This window comes from Callorhinus ursinus, unplaced genomic scaffold (assembly GCF_003265705.2).
Source record: "Callorhinus ursinus isolate GAN/ISIS: 27379988/994484 unplaced genomic scaffold, GSC_fseal_2.0 scaffold98, whole genome shotgun sequence".
Taxonomy (NCBI): Eukaryota; Metazoa; Chordata; class Mammalia; order Carnivora; family Otariidae; genus Callorhinus; species Callorhinus ursinus.
The window spans coordinates 207,235-221,591 of record NW_027397160.1 but is presented as its reverse complement, the minus strand read 5'-3'; the positions used below and the strand labels follow the sequence as shown (position 1 = coordinate 221,591).

The 14,357-nt window shown below is 61.5% G+C and overlaps 1 protein-coding gene across 1 annotated transcript in view; it reads right to left on the bottom strand.

The window, feature by feature from the left end:
• The window catches only part of SLX9 (SLX9 ribosome biogenesis factor), a 36,591-nt gene extending 23,150 nt beyond the window's left edge, over nucleotides 1–13,441 (bottom strand). The window contains exons 1-2 of the mRNA XM_073888905.1: nucleotides 13,226–13,441; nucleotides 10,842–10,950 (exon numbers count right to left, since the gene is read on the bottom strand). Of these exons, the coding sequence (XP_073745006.1) occupies nucleotides 10,842–10,950; nucleotides 13,226–13,363 (247 nt within the window). The 5' untranslated portion in view covers nucleotides 13,364–13,441. The remainder of the gene's footprint in view (nucleotides 1–10,841; nucleotides 10,951–13,225) is intronic.
• Between the last annotated feature and the right edge of the window lie 916 nt (nucleotides 13,442–14,357).

The window sequence follows — 14,357 nt, the reverse complement described above, 5'->3', positions numbered from 1 at the left end:
CCTCGGGGACTTGTGACGCAAAACCAGGGCCAAAGGGGCCATCTGGCTCCCAAAACCATCTACGGATTTTTTAAATGTCTGCACATCTAACTCAGCGACTCCACCTCTCCATTTCTGTGTACAGAGGTGTTCACTAGCATCCACAGAGACAGGAGGACACAACGTGCCCTGCAGCGTAGGTCCCACCACAGGACAAGCCCCAACAGCCTTGCAGAGGAGCAAGGTCACCCTGTGCTGATGGGCAACCACGCCCAGCACTCGGGGAAGCACGGGGCCAGCACCAGCCACGTATGCAGACTCTGTGGAGACGGAGAAACCTGCAGTGGCGACAGCCGCACAGAGTCCCCGCACGGAGTCCCCATGCTCGTGTGCGCCATGCTAACGCGAAGGGCAGTGGTGGGCCACGGGGGGGGGGGTGGCGAGCACTGTGGGCTCGCTCGTGTGCGCCATGCTAACGAGAAGGGCAGTGGTGGGCCACGGGGGGGGTGGCGAGCACTGTGGGCTCTCTCCAGGATGGAGAGGACGGGGGGGGGGGGGGGTGGCGAGCACTGTGGGCTCTCTCCAGGATGGAGAGGACGGGCCCGGTGGCCAGAGATGAAGCTAGAACAAGGAGGGCCCGGGCCCCCCACCCCGGCAAGCCTGAGACAGGTGGTTGCCTACAGACGGTGCAGCTAGATTTTGCTCCCTTCATTTTTCCATTTAATTATTTATGCTGTACCCTGCAAGCAGGCAGCCATTCAGGAATTTTTATAAAAGCAAAGATATAGAAAAACCAGGGACAAATTTCCCTAATCAGAGACCACGTCTGGGAAGAAAAATGACAAGATTCTTAACCAAAGAGGCCATATCAACCTATTCTCGAAAACACCCACCAAGTTTTACTGTTAAAGCACCCTTTTTGTTGATGAAAACCTCTCCCATGATGAACTCCCAGATGCCCCAGACTGTTGCATATGTCAAAAGGACAGACTCAAGGGAGCCAACTCCTAACATAAAAACACATGGTGACGTGGCCGCTAGCGCAGCTTTCGGAGCGGAAGGCTGACAGGGCCACCAGTGGTTCTGGTTCTGCAGCCGCAGAGCTGCTCCTCGTTCAGAGGTGGCCCTGCAGGCCCAATAGACTGACGGGAGGGGACGAGGAGCAGCACCCATGGGCAGAGGAGAGGGGCTCCTGGGGGGCTCGGGCCAACCTGCGGTGCTCCCCTCGGGACAGACTGTCCTGCCAGCACCTGGGCCCTCGTCCCCAGCACGACATGAGTAACCCCTGCCTGCTCCTCCCGCAACCCCTCGTTCCACCCCCGCCAACCTGGCCCATCTCCATCGCCTTCTGCAGGCCACTGCCAGGACAGACGGGAGGGGGGGGAGGGCTCTCCAGATAACCAGGTGCCAGAGGGACAGTGAGCAGCATGGCTGTACTCCGAGGGTGGAGGCAAAGAGCTCATCCTCACGGGCTCCTTTCTCTCAGGGAAGGAAGCCTGCAGGCGGCGCCTCCACCCGGAGACGCTTAAGCCAAGCTCAGCCTCCCCCCTCCAGGGGCCTCTACATCTGCCAGGGAGAAAGGGGACACTGGGCAAGGTGCCCCGAGGGTCCCCCAAGCAGCATGTACTCAGCATGCTCTGGGGGTGTCCCCTCCTCACCTCCTCTCCACAATCTATGGAGCGCCCAGGATGATCCCACAGGGGGGTAAGGCTAGGCCCTGCTCAAGGCTCCTTGCCAGGCAGGCCACACACCCCCTCCCTGACCGTGGCGAGCAGCAAGCCGGCAGAGCGAGGGCAAAGTCACAGGCAGGCAGGCGAGCGCAGGTGATGCTCAGGTTCAGCGGTCACAGCACCTTCACTGGACAGTGCCTCCCTCTGAGCGGTAGGAATGTGAGGACCCTTCGTCCACAAGAGGCCAAGGAGGGCCCCAACCTCACAGATTCTGCCTGAGCATCTTGAGGTGGGCTTTGGAAAACCCACAAGCGTGCAGGTGCCCAAAGGGGGACAGCTGCCAGACCCGCAGGCACCGAGCGCCGATAGGGCCGGACAGCCTGGATGAGCAGAGACCGCACACAGGCCTCCGGCCCCCCTCAGCCACCGGGGACATGAGTGACAGCAGACGGCCTCAGTGGGGTGAGGCTGCCAGGCTCCACAAGCAGCAGAAACGCGCCGAGAACCTGAAATAGCTGCTTGCCGCCAAGTCCAGAACACCGGGTTTAGAAATAGCAAGCCACGTGCCCAGACAGCACCTCCCCACAGTCTCCTCCTGCACGTGACACAGTCATGCCCAAGGAGCAGCACCCCTCACAAAGGGAATGACCCTCAAATGGTCATATAACCCCACCTGCCCCCTCGGGTCCAGTGGCCGCTGCTGGTGGACAGCGCTGTAAAGACAGCATCCCCCCTTGGAAGGAAGGTTCTGGAGTAGCAGGAGAGAAAAGGCTCTCAAGTGGTTATCTGTAGATGGAGGAGCACCCAAGGACCCGCCCACAACCAGACCCACTCTGCTGACGGAGGAGATCCGGGAGCTGAGGCGGCGCACCGTCCCTCCACACCGGCCCGCCACCTCTCTGCGTGCCCAGGGAGGCCTCCCGCTCACGCGTGGAGCAGCAGACGGAGGCATTCCACGAGCCTTGCAGGAGGCAGCCAGGACTCTTCCCAGATGGACATTCGCCCAGGCAGGGCCAGCAGCTCCACCCAGCTGGCCACAGGAGGGGGGCCCGTCTGCACGAAGGGCAGAGAGGTGAGCTGGGCCAAAGAGCCCGCCGGCCGCTTCCGGAAACGGGGCAGGTGGCATCCGCTCTGACCAGGTCAGTCTGTGGGCACGGCCAGGTCACAAATGCAAAATCCCACACAGGGACACAGGGACTGCAGTCTCTGGGTAGAGAAGGAGGCTTTGTCTTTTCTCTACTGCACACATGCTTTTCCAATTATCAAGTGTTACCTTTCACAAAAGCGGTTTTAGAGGGAGGCCAGTCCCTGACTTCCGAGCCTCCGCCAGGGCTGAGCCTGGTTGTTCAGGGTTGAGGACTCGGGGCATCCATTCATGCGTCAGCTCAGCTTCATGGAGCCAAGACCTGGAAGAGCACAGAGTAAAGGGGCTTCTTCCACAGCCTGGCCCCTCCTGCTCCCCCCAGATTCCAGAGAGAGCCCAGATCTTTCTCCCCCCGCCGGCTCTCCACGCCCCCCACCTCCTGTGCGAGGTCCACTGCAGCAATTCGCTGGCCCCCGAATGGCTGCATGTTCTCCCCCCATGCCATATGTCAGCCATTCCTAAGACGGCCACATCCAACAAGCTACTTCAATTGGAGGGAACAGTCAGCCCACCATGCTGCCAGGAAGGGGGCCGCCGTCACAAGCTCCAAGACACAGGAGGGGGTCGCCATGAGCCTCCCTGTCACCTGCTTGGGCCACGCTCTGCAATCAGAGCTCTACAAGGATGACCTCACAGAGACCCCCAGCAGCCCTTCTTGCAGATGAGGGAACCAATCACAGAAAGCTTCAGGCCTCCAGCAAGAAAACGGTGGGCAGGACGTGACCCAGCAGGCTGGCTCCCAACTGCCCGCCAACACAGCAGAGGGGGTCACTGACGTGCACAGGGCCTGGGACAAACGCAGCAGCACCACAGATAACTGACAAGAGGAAGACAGGCAGCAGAGCCCGGCCCAGGAGCCCCGGCACGCCCACCCCACTCCAGCGTCTACACGGCACGTCACTCACGAGAGCAGAGACTAAAAGGTCAGCATCTCACTGCTTCCTGAGCAGAAGCGCTCGGCCTCCCAGGTCCCCAAGGAGGTGAACAGAACATCCGACTACAGGCACGTCCTCACACCGGCCACTGCCCACCGTGACAGGAGGCGGCTCCGGCACAGGTCGGGGTGGGACGGATGCCCAGAGCTATCTAGCAGCACAAACATGAGCACCCCCAGGGTTTGAGCCTGATCCAGACCTAGACCTGGGCCTCAGCCAACAGGCACACCGGGGCCCTGCAGTGTGGTGCCCCGGCAGCCTGGCTGTAGAGTGGGGTATGGTCCTCCCAGTCCCAATTCTGGTCCTCTTTCCCACTGCCAGGTGGGGTCTTGGACCTTAGTCCCGCGGGGTGGCTGCCTGGCTCACCCCGATGGTCCTTCATTGTCCTGAGGGTGGACACAGGTAGACACTGACTCCCAAGCCTACCTTGAGCCACGCCAGGGAGCACTGATGGGAGGGAGGAGGGGCCCCTTGCTCAAAGGGGCTGTGACCATCGCAGAGGCCCTGGAGCGTGGTGAGCAGGTGGGGCCTACCCCTTGCTGTGGCTCACAATGATTCTGGGAGCCCAGGTGTGCCGGGCGTGTCCCATCTCTCCCCCACCCCCCACATGGGCTGTCATCTGGGTCACCAGGGCTGGGCAACAGCGCAGGACCAGGAACAGGGCTTGGGCTGGGGCTCTCAGAGAGAGGCACCCGAGAGAGAGAAGGCCTGGAACTAGGCAGGGAGGTCCCGGCCAGAGGGCTGCCCCAGCCACCTGCAGGGTACATCTAGGGGCTGCCAGGGCCCTGCCTGCTGCACACCCTGAGCACAGGCCTGCAGGTGTGGGTGTTCAGCAGACATTCACCACACCACACCCTACCCTCTTTGGCCCAGAAAAGACACCTCCGAAAGGCACCAGGCCTCCTCCAGCATGGATTTCCGCCCCCACACCGCACTCAGGGCTGCCGGGAAGGGCACAGAGACTCTGGCTGGTCAGCCTATCACAGGCAGGCCCCCAGCACAAGAGTTCGGTGGGCAGAGGGCAAGCTGCGGCCACTCCGAGGTGCTCCCGGCTCCACACCTCATCCCTCTCAGTACAGACTGCACACGCCAAGTCCTCCCGCAGCCGCGCTGCAGCTCCCGTGGGCATCAGCCAGGTCCTCCCATGCTTCACCTCCCACAAAGAGCCATCTAGAGGCTGGAAGAAGGTCCTGGAAATGAAATGGCCGTGGCTTGTCCCAAAGTGGGGAGGAAGGGGAATTGAAGCAAAGGACTAAGTACTCCCACATTCCTCCTCCCAAAGCCCTGATGACAGAGGGAGCGGGATGCAGGCCCCATACCCCACAGCCTCACGCCCATACCCTCTCCAAACCATCCAAGCAGGGCCCTTCCAGGCTGCCTCCTTGACCCTGCCCTTCCCTGCTTCCTGTTGTTAAAAAGAACGGGCTGGAGGCAGACCAAGGCGCAAGCAGCCGGACGGCGGGCCCCTTCCTGCCCCAGCACTGCGTGACCGCGGGGCCAGATGCCATCAGCATTCCAGCTCAGCGGCCCCACGGCTGCCAGCAGGCCCAGAGCAGAAAACCCTGCCTTCCAATCCTCCGCCTGGTCAGGGGCACAGACCTTTGGGCCCTGCGAGCCAGGCTGCCTCTGGAGGCAGTAGGTGCCCCTCCCTGGGGCTGGCCAGAGGCGCTCCCGCCCACAGGCTACCCCCACAGCAAGGAACCAAATAAATGCCCAGGCAGCAGCAGAGGGCCTTACAGCCAGCCAGTAGCCTGCGGTCACAGGAGACACGGCCACCTCTAGCGGGCGGGCGCCACGCACCGCAGCGAGGAAGCAGGAAGGCTCCCTGGCTCCCCAACCTGATAAACAGCACCACTGGCTGCAGACCTCTGGGAGTTCCCCGCAACAGCCTTCAAGAGGGCCAGAAGGCCACGGGGGCCTCAAACACTCCCTCAGCCAAAGCAGCCCCAGGAAGCTACCGGCAAGGCCCCCAGCCTGGCCCAGAGGGAGCAGTCACCGCGTCTCCTTGCTCACTTCACTCTCGGGGCAGCACGAGGAGAAGTGCTAAAAACCCGGTGGGTCATGGCTCACCCCTACCTCACAGCCGGAGGAAAAGCTGTGAAAAGTCTCTGAAGGCAGAGCTCTACAAAATCCCTGAAGACAACCGCCACAAAGCCCTCGGAATCCGTGCTGCCGAGCTCCTCTCCTTAAGGCAGGGCCGGCCTCTCCAAAGCCAGGCTTGGCCTCCAGGGAGACGCAGCTTTGCCGCCCTCTGCTGAACACACTGCACACCTGCAGCTGCTCCAGACTGAAGCTGAAGGTCACAGTCCAGCCCTGGAGCCGGGGGCCGAGGAGGGCAGGCCCCCACGCTCTGTTCCCGGAGTCCCTGCGGCCTGGAGGCCGGCCTGGGCCGCTCACCACCGCCACCTCCCTACCCTCTCGGCCACAGCCTAGTTGGCCCCCAGAGCACCTCCTGGCAGCCTCCACACCGCCCAGCACACTGGCCATGCTCTTTGGTCATCCCTAGGGACTCCCTCCCTAACCGGGCCTGTCCTCTCCAGGCCTGCCCTCACGTGCCTGCTTCTCTGGGCTTGAGTCCAGGGGCCAGCCACTGCCCAGCCCAGGCCACAGGACTGAGTACTGGCCCACTGAGGACTGACGACAGACCGAGCTTGTTATCTGCAACTTTCCAGCACAGACGGGCACAGAACTAGACACCCAGCACCAGCAGAGCGGTGTCCCGTGCAGGGGAAAGACGCAGAAGCCACATACTCACCCTGGACCGGCCGTGTGCCCTCCCAGACTGATGCAGAGGAGCTTCAAAGCCACTTCACATACAGGTCCATGAGCCCACAGACCCTGACCCTCGAGGCAGAGCCGAGTTCTGCTGCTGGGGGTGGGAGGGGCGTCTGCAGAGGGAACTGGGGGCGACCTTTGGCTCCACACCACAGCCTCCTGCCCCCAGGGTGGGAGGTGAAGCTACAGGGCCACAGGAGCCCCACAACCCACCGCACAGAGTCCAGCAGCCCCCACGGACTGGAATCAGAAGGTGGGACCAAGGAGGCAGACTTGGCTCACAGGCCAGCAGGATTCCCAAAGGCTCTGTACAGACTCAGGGAAGAAAGATGCCAGCAGCAAAGGACCCACAAGGTCAAACAGGCCCCTTGGGCGTGAGCACAAGTTGACACAGGGAAGGAGCACATGTGTGCATGTTGGGTCAGGGGAGCCACACACGTGCACGTGGCGGGGACGTACGACGGGCCAGGGGCCCCCCAACCGTACCCGCTGTGTGGCACGGTACAGCGGCGAGAGGGAGGCAGTTCTGTGACTCCGCCCAGGGCAAGGACTCTGGGAGGGCCATGTCCGTGCTAATCCAGGCCGACAGGCACCCTTGCCTTCATGGCCCAGCGGATGATTGAGCAGCAGCTGAGTCCTCAGATACCACCTTCCACAGGACCTGTCCCAGGCCACCAGCCCTCGCTCAAACCTGGGAAGCCACAAAGTGCGACGTCTCCTGTAGGACCCAGGGCACTGGCCCGGCGGGAGGTGACAAGGGCCAAGATGGAAGAGCTGTTGGCCGAGAGGGAGGCACAGCATGGGGGGAAGGCCGAAGCCCCAACACCTGAGCTGTCTGGACACGTCAAGCCAGCAGGGAAGGGGCCGCGGCTTCTGTAGCCCCAACCGGGTGCTGACGAAAATCAAGCACCGTGTCCAACACTTCCCATCTACTAACCCACCTTCACCAAAACACGCCTCAGACGATGTGAAGGCAAGAGGTAACTGAGTTCTGCCCACTGAGCAGAGACACGAGTGCGAGGCCCCAGATCTGCTGGCAGAGCGGCTGATGCACCAAGGTGCTCCACTCCGGGGGCTCCCACAGGACTGCAGTGGCTGCTAGGACCCAATCAGGTCAGGAAGGACGTGGTCTTGCAGAGCTAAGAACCCAGAGAACCGGGCTGGGGTCTAGGATCTTCAAGAGGATCCGAGAAAAAATGGGAGAGGTTTCTGTACTCCTGTAGCTGCCAAACAGGCCCCGCTAGGCTCCTGCCCCGTATCCTGATGTGGCAGCAACAAAGACCACTGGAGGGTGGTGGCAACAAAGTTCAGCAGGTCTGGGTGGGGTCCCAGTGATGCTGGTGCTGGCTGGGGACCACCCTACGGGAGGCGCACAGCCTCAGCAGCGCTCTCTGCACAGGAGATGGGGAGGGGAGGGGAGACGTAGTGGGGAGAGCTGACTGTGACCGTGCCCTGCAGGGAACAGTGGCAGAGGGAGGCCCTGCTGTCACTCCCACTGAGCTCAGCAAAGGGAGGGTCCAGCCCCTACACCGCCAGTTCACCTCCATCCGTGAAGGGGGACAAAGTACACCAGCCCCTCACAGACATGGGAGCACTGCCTGGCCAGCACGGCCAGAGGAGCCCCAGAAAACTCCCAGGCAGGCCACGTGGCACACCTGCCCAGCAGATGCCGCGCTCACCTGACAGCCGAAGTTAAAGAGATGCTCCAAACTCCAGCAAACACCAGCAGACCCAACACTGTATCACCAGTGGTCCGACGCAGGACCCACAACTGCACACGAAGGCTCTGTCCCCTCCACTCCCTCCAGACTGTCCAGGGACACCGAAGCACAGACGGCTTCACCCGCTCTTTGCCCTGGGTCCTCACCTGAAGCCAGCCCCTCACAGAGACTCCACTACAGGCAGGCCAGAGGCGGGCACAGGACTAGGGTCCCCGGCGCCCATGGACAGCACAGCCGACCTCTCCCCTGCAGGGGCTCACCCTCTTAGGTAAGTGGGAATCTGCGCACTTCCACGGACAGGGCTGCCACTGAGAGCTGTGTGTCAGCTGACACAGGAACAAAAGCCACACACCAGTTACCTCCACCACGCCCCTGGATGGAGGGGACAAGTGCCCAGCACACATCACCACGGCAACGGGTCTGGATGGGCTCAGTCGCTCCAGGCTGAGCACCCCTGCTGCCTCGGGCTGCACCGCTCCAGCTGTTAGCCACAGACGGGATGCTCACGCGGAAGGACGACCGTGAGGAGCACACGAGAAGGTGAGAGCACACGCCAAGCCGTCCCATCTCCCAGCTGGCGGCCCGCGAACCCTGCAGATGCCCACCCCGTGGAGGGCTCAGCCTGTGGGGGCCAGACCGGGCCCAGACCAGTATGCCAGAGCCCGTCCCATGGGCAGAAGGCAAACAGCCCCACAGCCACCAGGGAGGCAGGAGGAGCAGGGGAGAGGCCACAGGATGGCACGCAGAAGGGGGACGCTGCCAGAGACAGCCTCTGTCAGCTCTCTGAAAGAGTAACTTACACGGCGATTTAAAAACCCTAGCAGAGCTAACCTATACAACACAGAAAGCTCTCATCCAAGGCTGAGAGAAGCAGAAAACCGCCTGCTGGTCAACAAAGAAGCCTGTGTACCCATGGCCTCCACGCACACACCCGCCCCAGCCCCTGGGTCCCTGCAGGAGCGCAGGGACTCACACCAGGGCAAGACACAGCCCGAGCTGCAATCCGCTTTGCAGCATGCATCCGCAGAAACAGTTGCAGGAGGGTCCATGAGGGACAAGAACATGCTACCCCTAAACATGCCACTCTGGCCGCCATGAGGATCCTTGGACCTGGAGACAAATGGGATCAACAGATGCAGAAGGCAACCCTCCCAGAGCCTCCCTTATCTGACTAAAGGCAGAAAATTCTGAAAATGTCTGCCTGGGTCCCTGTCCTGTGACGTCTTCCGGCCTTGAAGACGACGGGAAATCAGCACCTAGATGTACGGGCGCCAACGAACCTTCCTCGGGTAAGTTCCCCCTATATTTACCTTCTTGTCTGTGACCCTGGAAGCCTACTAGTTCTAGCCTTCTATGCTAGATGCCAGAGAAGCCTCGGTTCCAACAGCCCCTGCAGTTACCTCTCACTGAGGTTTCTCCCGGAAGATACATTGTTTTTCTCTCGCCTGTCTTTTGTTGGTTTACTTAGCAGGCTCCTGGCCAAGAACCCAGGGGTGGGTTCCCCTACAGGTTTCAATGTACTAAGAACTGCAAGGAGACAGGGATGGGCACATCTCCCCTATGAAACAATAAAAACCCCAAAGCACGGTGTAAAATATAATCCGAAACAAAGGGCTTGATACAAATAACAGCTGTGAAATAATTACAACTTACAACACTTAAGAATGGCTTACAAACAGGAGACGCAACCTGGAACAGTATCAAAAACCTGGAAGCCACACAATTACCCAACAAGAGACCAGTTCAGAAAAGCGCAGGTCAACTGGACAGAGTACTGTGGGGCCGCAGAGATCAGTGCTTACAGCAGCATGACGACGAGAAGGCCGCTACTTACAACTTTCGAGCCTGAAAGGCAGAGCAGGATTCAAGCAAGGTAAAAAGATGGGCAGGTCTCAGCAGAGCAGGATTACGGACCGGCACAGACAGCCCGGCCCCGCACGGGCCCACACGCCCCCATCGCCCCAAGCTCTCACCTGTGAGTGCGCGGCTCCCGGGGAAGCAGAGGCCTCCCCCCAGGCGGTGGGGCTGGCAGCGGCGGCGTGCCCTGCCCAGGCCAGAGCCCACCGCACACAAGTGCTGGTGACCGGCAGCAGCCCGTGAGAGAAACAACCAGCAGAGTCCCAAGTGGGGGGAAGCACACTGGGGAAAATGACCTGCCCCACATCGTAAGACATGAAGGAAAAAGTGGGGCAGGAGCTGCAACAGAATGGGTGGCCTCAAGAGCACCCTGATTCCTACAAAGAAATTTTCAGGTGATCACGAAGATGTGAGCACCGTGCGCTTATCTGATGGTAAGGACTACTAAATGATTCAGGCGTGTTAATGGTACCGCACGTTTATGTTTTAAGAACTCCGCACGTATATATTAAAAGGACTTACGACTAAAACACTGTTTGCTTCAAAATAATCCAGTTGAAAGCAGGTGACGGGTACACGGGGTACCTTTACACCATTCTTTCTACTTTAGTACACCTTAAAATTTTTCCACTGGATTAAAAAAAACCTTTGAAACACGTACAGGTTAGCTGAAACTTGCCCTGGCCCACACGTGAGTACGTCCGCCCTGGCCCGGGGCCAGGGCTGTAAACACCCGGACCTTAGCCTCACATATTCTCACCTCTCCTGACGGAAGCCACGCTCCTTGTGTCCGGGTCCAGCTTCTGCACCAAAGCGCTGGGGTCTATCTTAGTCCCAGCAAAAACATCAGTGTTCGTGAAAGCCCATTCCTAAGAAGCAAAGAAGACATAAGACTTCTCCGTGGCTGCAGAGCACAACTCAAGGCCGGTGACGAAGCAGGGAGAGCCCCCGACGGGCCCTCCAGATGAGCCAGGCCGGACCAGCTGCTCCGCGGAGAGCCTGGGGGGTAACCCTCGCCCCCCAGAGCTGAGCCCAGGGCCCCGGGAACCGAAGGCAGCACTCCCTCCCACCTGCCTCAAACCACCAAACAGGCTTTGCTCCTGTTGTGGGTTCCATCTTAGACCAGACTCAGGATAGGTAGTGATTATGAACCAGAAGCACTGGGACAGGCACCAAGATTTCCTCCCAAACCTGCACCATCTTCTCCTTCCCACAGCACCCTCCCCTCTCATGACCACGGTTCCACCTCAGCAGTGTCTCCCCAGGCCTCCTTCCAACAGTGAGACTCCAAAACCCTCCCAGTCACTGCCCATCACACTGTCCTGAGCCAGAGCCCACCTCCCAGACCCACCTGGCTCGTTCTAGGCCCAGCCACAGAGGGACCGCAGGATCGACCCACAGGGGAGTCACAGACCAAAACAGGACTGCGGTGCGCAGAAACCAGCCCGAGTGCCTGCAGCCCAGAGCACCTGAGCAAGAAGCTCACGCTCCTCGGGAGCTCGCAGGGTTGGAGGGAAAGTCAGTCAGCAAGAGACATCAGAAAATTCACAGGGGGCAGTGCTGGATGCGAGGCAGCTGGGAGGACCAAGCAGGGAAGGCCACCCCAGCTGAGCCCTCCCGCCAAGGAGGAGCCACAGGAGAGGAGGGGCAGCGTGCAGTCCCCGGTCGCCCGGGGCGGTGTGCACACAGCCGATCCTCACTTCTCTTCACATGGCCGTTCGGACATTGTCCACAGGAGTGCTTTACATCTCAGTGCTTCAAATTTCAACTTAACTGTAACAGGTATTGATGCTACGCTGCTGGGAGTGTCTTTTGAGGTCTGCAATGTCACATGACGAAAACCAGTGGTCTGTTCAAATGCCTATGTTCCACGTCAGAGCCCAGCAACTGTAAGCTTCGTCTCCGCGAGGCCCCTCTGCCCTCTTCTCTTCCAAGTCTGCCTACTCTCCTCAAGGTTTTCTTCTGCGTCCTTCTCTTCTGTGTTCTGGACATTCTTATTCCACAGTCTCCGTCTGATAATTCAACTTTCTGCCCTCACAGCATCTAACTCTGATGCCGACGCTCGTTCACGGCGGGCTGTTTCCTTCTAATTTGGCTGCGGTCCTGAGATCAGCAGGATTTTACCCTTGTGGGACTCCCACCTGGCCTGGTCAGCCCGGGGATGGACAACCAGGGCTGCACGGGAGCCCTGGTCAGATGGGCAGGCACGGGTGTGACACACCACGTCCTAGCAACCATTTAGCTGGAGCAGGTTACAAATTTCATCACGAACTCGAAGAACCTATGGCTTAGGAGCTCTGCCCTGTTCTCCAACCCCCCCTTACAGAAGCTCCCTTGGGAGCTCTACTCCTGCGCCCCAGCGGCCAACGATCCCGCCACCATGCGCCACGGGCTCTAGTCCAAGGTGAGCCAGAGGATGCGGCTCCCTTCCCCCACCTCGCCCCCACCTGTTGCGCAGGGAAGGCTGGGAACAGCAGCCTCCCCGCTCACCCCAGCTTCCGTGGCGCAGAGGTACTAACTAGCCAGGAAGAGGGGCCACGCCCTCGGGGCCAGGGCTTCTCTTCAGTGCGATGAAAATGTTCTGAAATTTGTGCTGACGACTGCGCGCCTCGGTGAAGATGCTTAAATATGCCCGTTGAATTGCACACTTCAGATGAGCGAATTTTACGACACGCAAATGGTATTCGAGAGTTTTTGTGAAAGCCAGGGCACCGGCGCCAGACCCCGCGTTCACACGGCAGTCCGCCAGCGGCCGAGCGTACTCGGTCACACGGCGGCCACGTGCGCAGCGCTCCCACCCCCCGACCGGCGCGCTCCGGGCCGCCACCGCTCGCCAGCCCCCGGCTCCGGGCGCAGCAGGTACACGCCCGCGGCGCTCTGCCCGCCCCGGGGGAAATCGGCCCCCCGCCAAACGGCGGGAGGCGCCGACCCCGGGACCCCGGCCGCACCCCCACCGACCCCGAAAGCAGCAGGCGGAGCGCGGCCCCGCGGGAGGGAGGGCAGCCCGACGAGCGGGCGCGCGCGCGCGCACACGGAGCGGCGGCGGCGGACCCCGGGCCTCTCTCCGCTGCGCAGCCCCGCTGCCCGCCTCCCCGACCCCGCGCGGCCCCCACGCCCAGGGGCGCCTACCGCCCCGCCACTCACCTTCGCGCCGACCCCGCGGGCCGCGGCATGCGCAGGGGCCGCCTCCCGGGTCGGGGGCGCGGGGCCGGACGCGGCCGGCCCCGCGGGCCTCACCGCCGCCTGGTGCACGCGGGCCCGCAGCCCCCTCACCTTCCCCATGCTCCCGCGAACCCCGCCGCCCGCCGGAAGCCACGCGGCGCGCGGCGCCCGGCCGGCCGGAAGCCGGTCCTGCGCGCGGGCGGCCCGGGCGGAAACACGAGCGGGGCGGGCGGGATCCGCGCTCCTCCTGCGCCCGCCGCGCAGGCGCCCGGGCGGGGGCGGGGCTAGGACGCGCGGCCCCGCCCTGGCCCCGCCCCGCCGCCTTTGGCCCGGCAGGTGTGGGTCACCGCTGTGGTCCAGGCGGCCATCCTGCGATCCCGGGGAATGATGGATGGCTACAGCCTGCACGGATACCAAGCATGTTGGAAATACACCAGTGTGTCAGCCACACGGCCTCGTGCCTTTGAGAAACGCCCTGGGGGAGCGGGGGGAGAACAGGAATCAGAGAACTGGGGCGTGCGGGCCCGTGCGTGCTGAGAAGTGGAGTCCCGTCTGCAGCGGGACACCCGGGCACTAAGGGGAACCCCAACAGCCCTTGACCCACCTAGTCCGTTTGCTTTCATTAACTCTGGTCGCACATTTACACTGTTCATTTAGTCCTCTGAACGATTCCTGGAAACTGGTGTAACTCACCCATTTCAGCCTGAAAGGGGTGCAGGGTCGCAGGCTGGGAAGCCCTGCTCTTGGGACATCCGCGGTTTGCTTTCTGTGCATCCAGTCCGGACGGGTGCGCTCAGGAAAGCAGTCTGGGGGTGGGTGTGATTCCCATCCTCAGGGAGCCCGTTGTGCTGCTGGGGAGAAAAAGCTGACGGATCTAGAACAATGTACAGCACGAAACGGGCAGTGGTTGAGGCCACGCAGGAGTCCAGACTCAGCCAGGGCACCAGCCACAGTGTCCCCCCACACACACACACACTGGGTGCCAGCACCCACGTCTCAACCACGTCCAGGAGCCCGGTGGAAGCCCACCTACGCAGATGAGTTTTGGAGAGGAAGAGCCAGCTGCAGGCAGAGCTGGGTGCCACTTCTCAGGAGGGACACAGAGGTGCTCCCC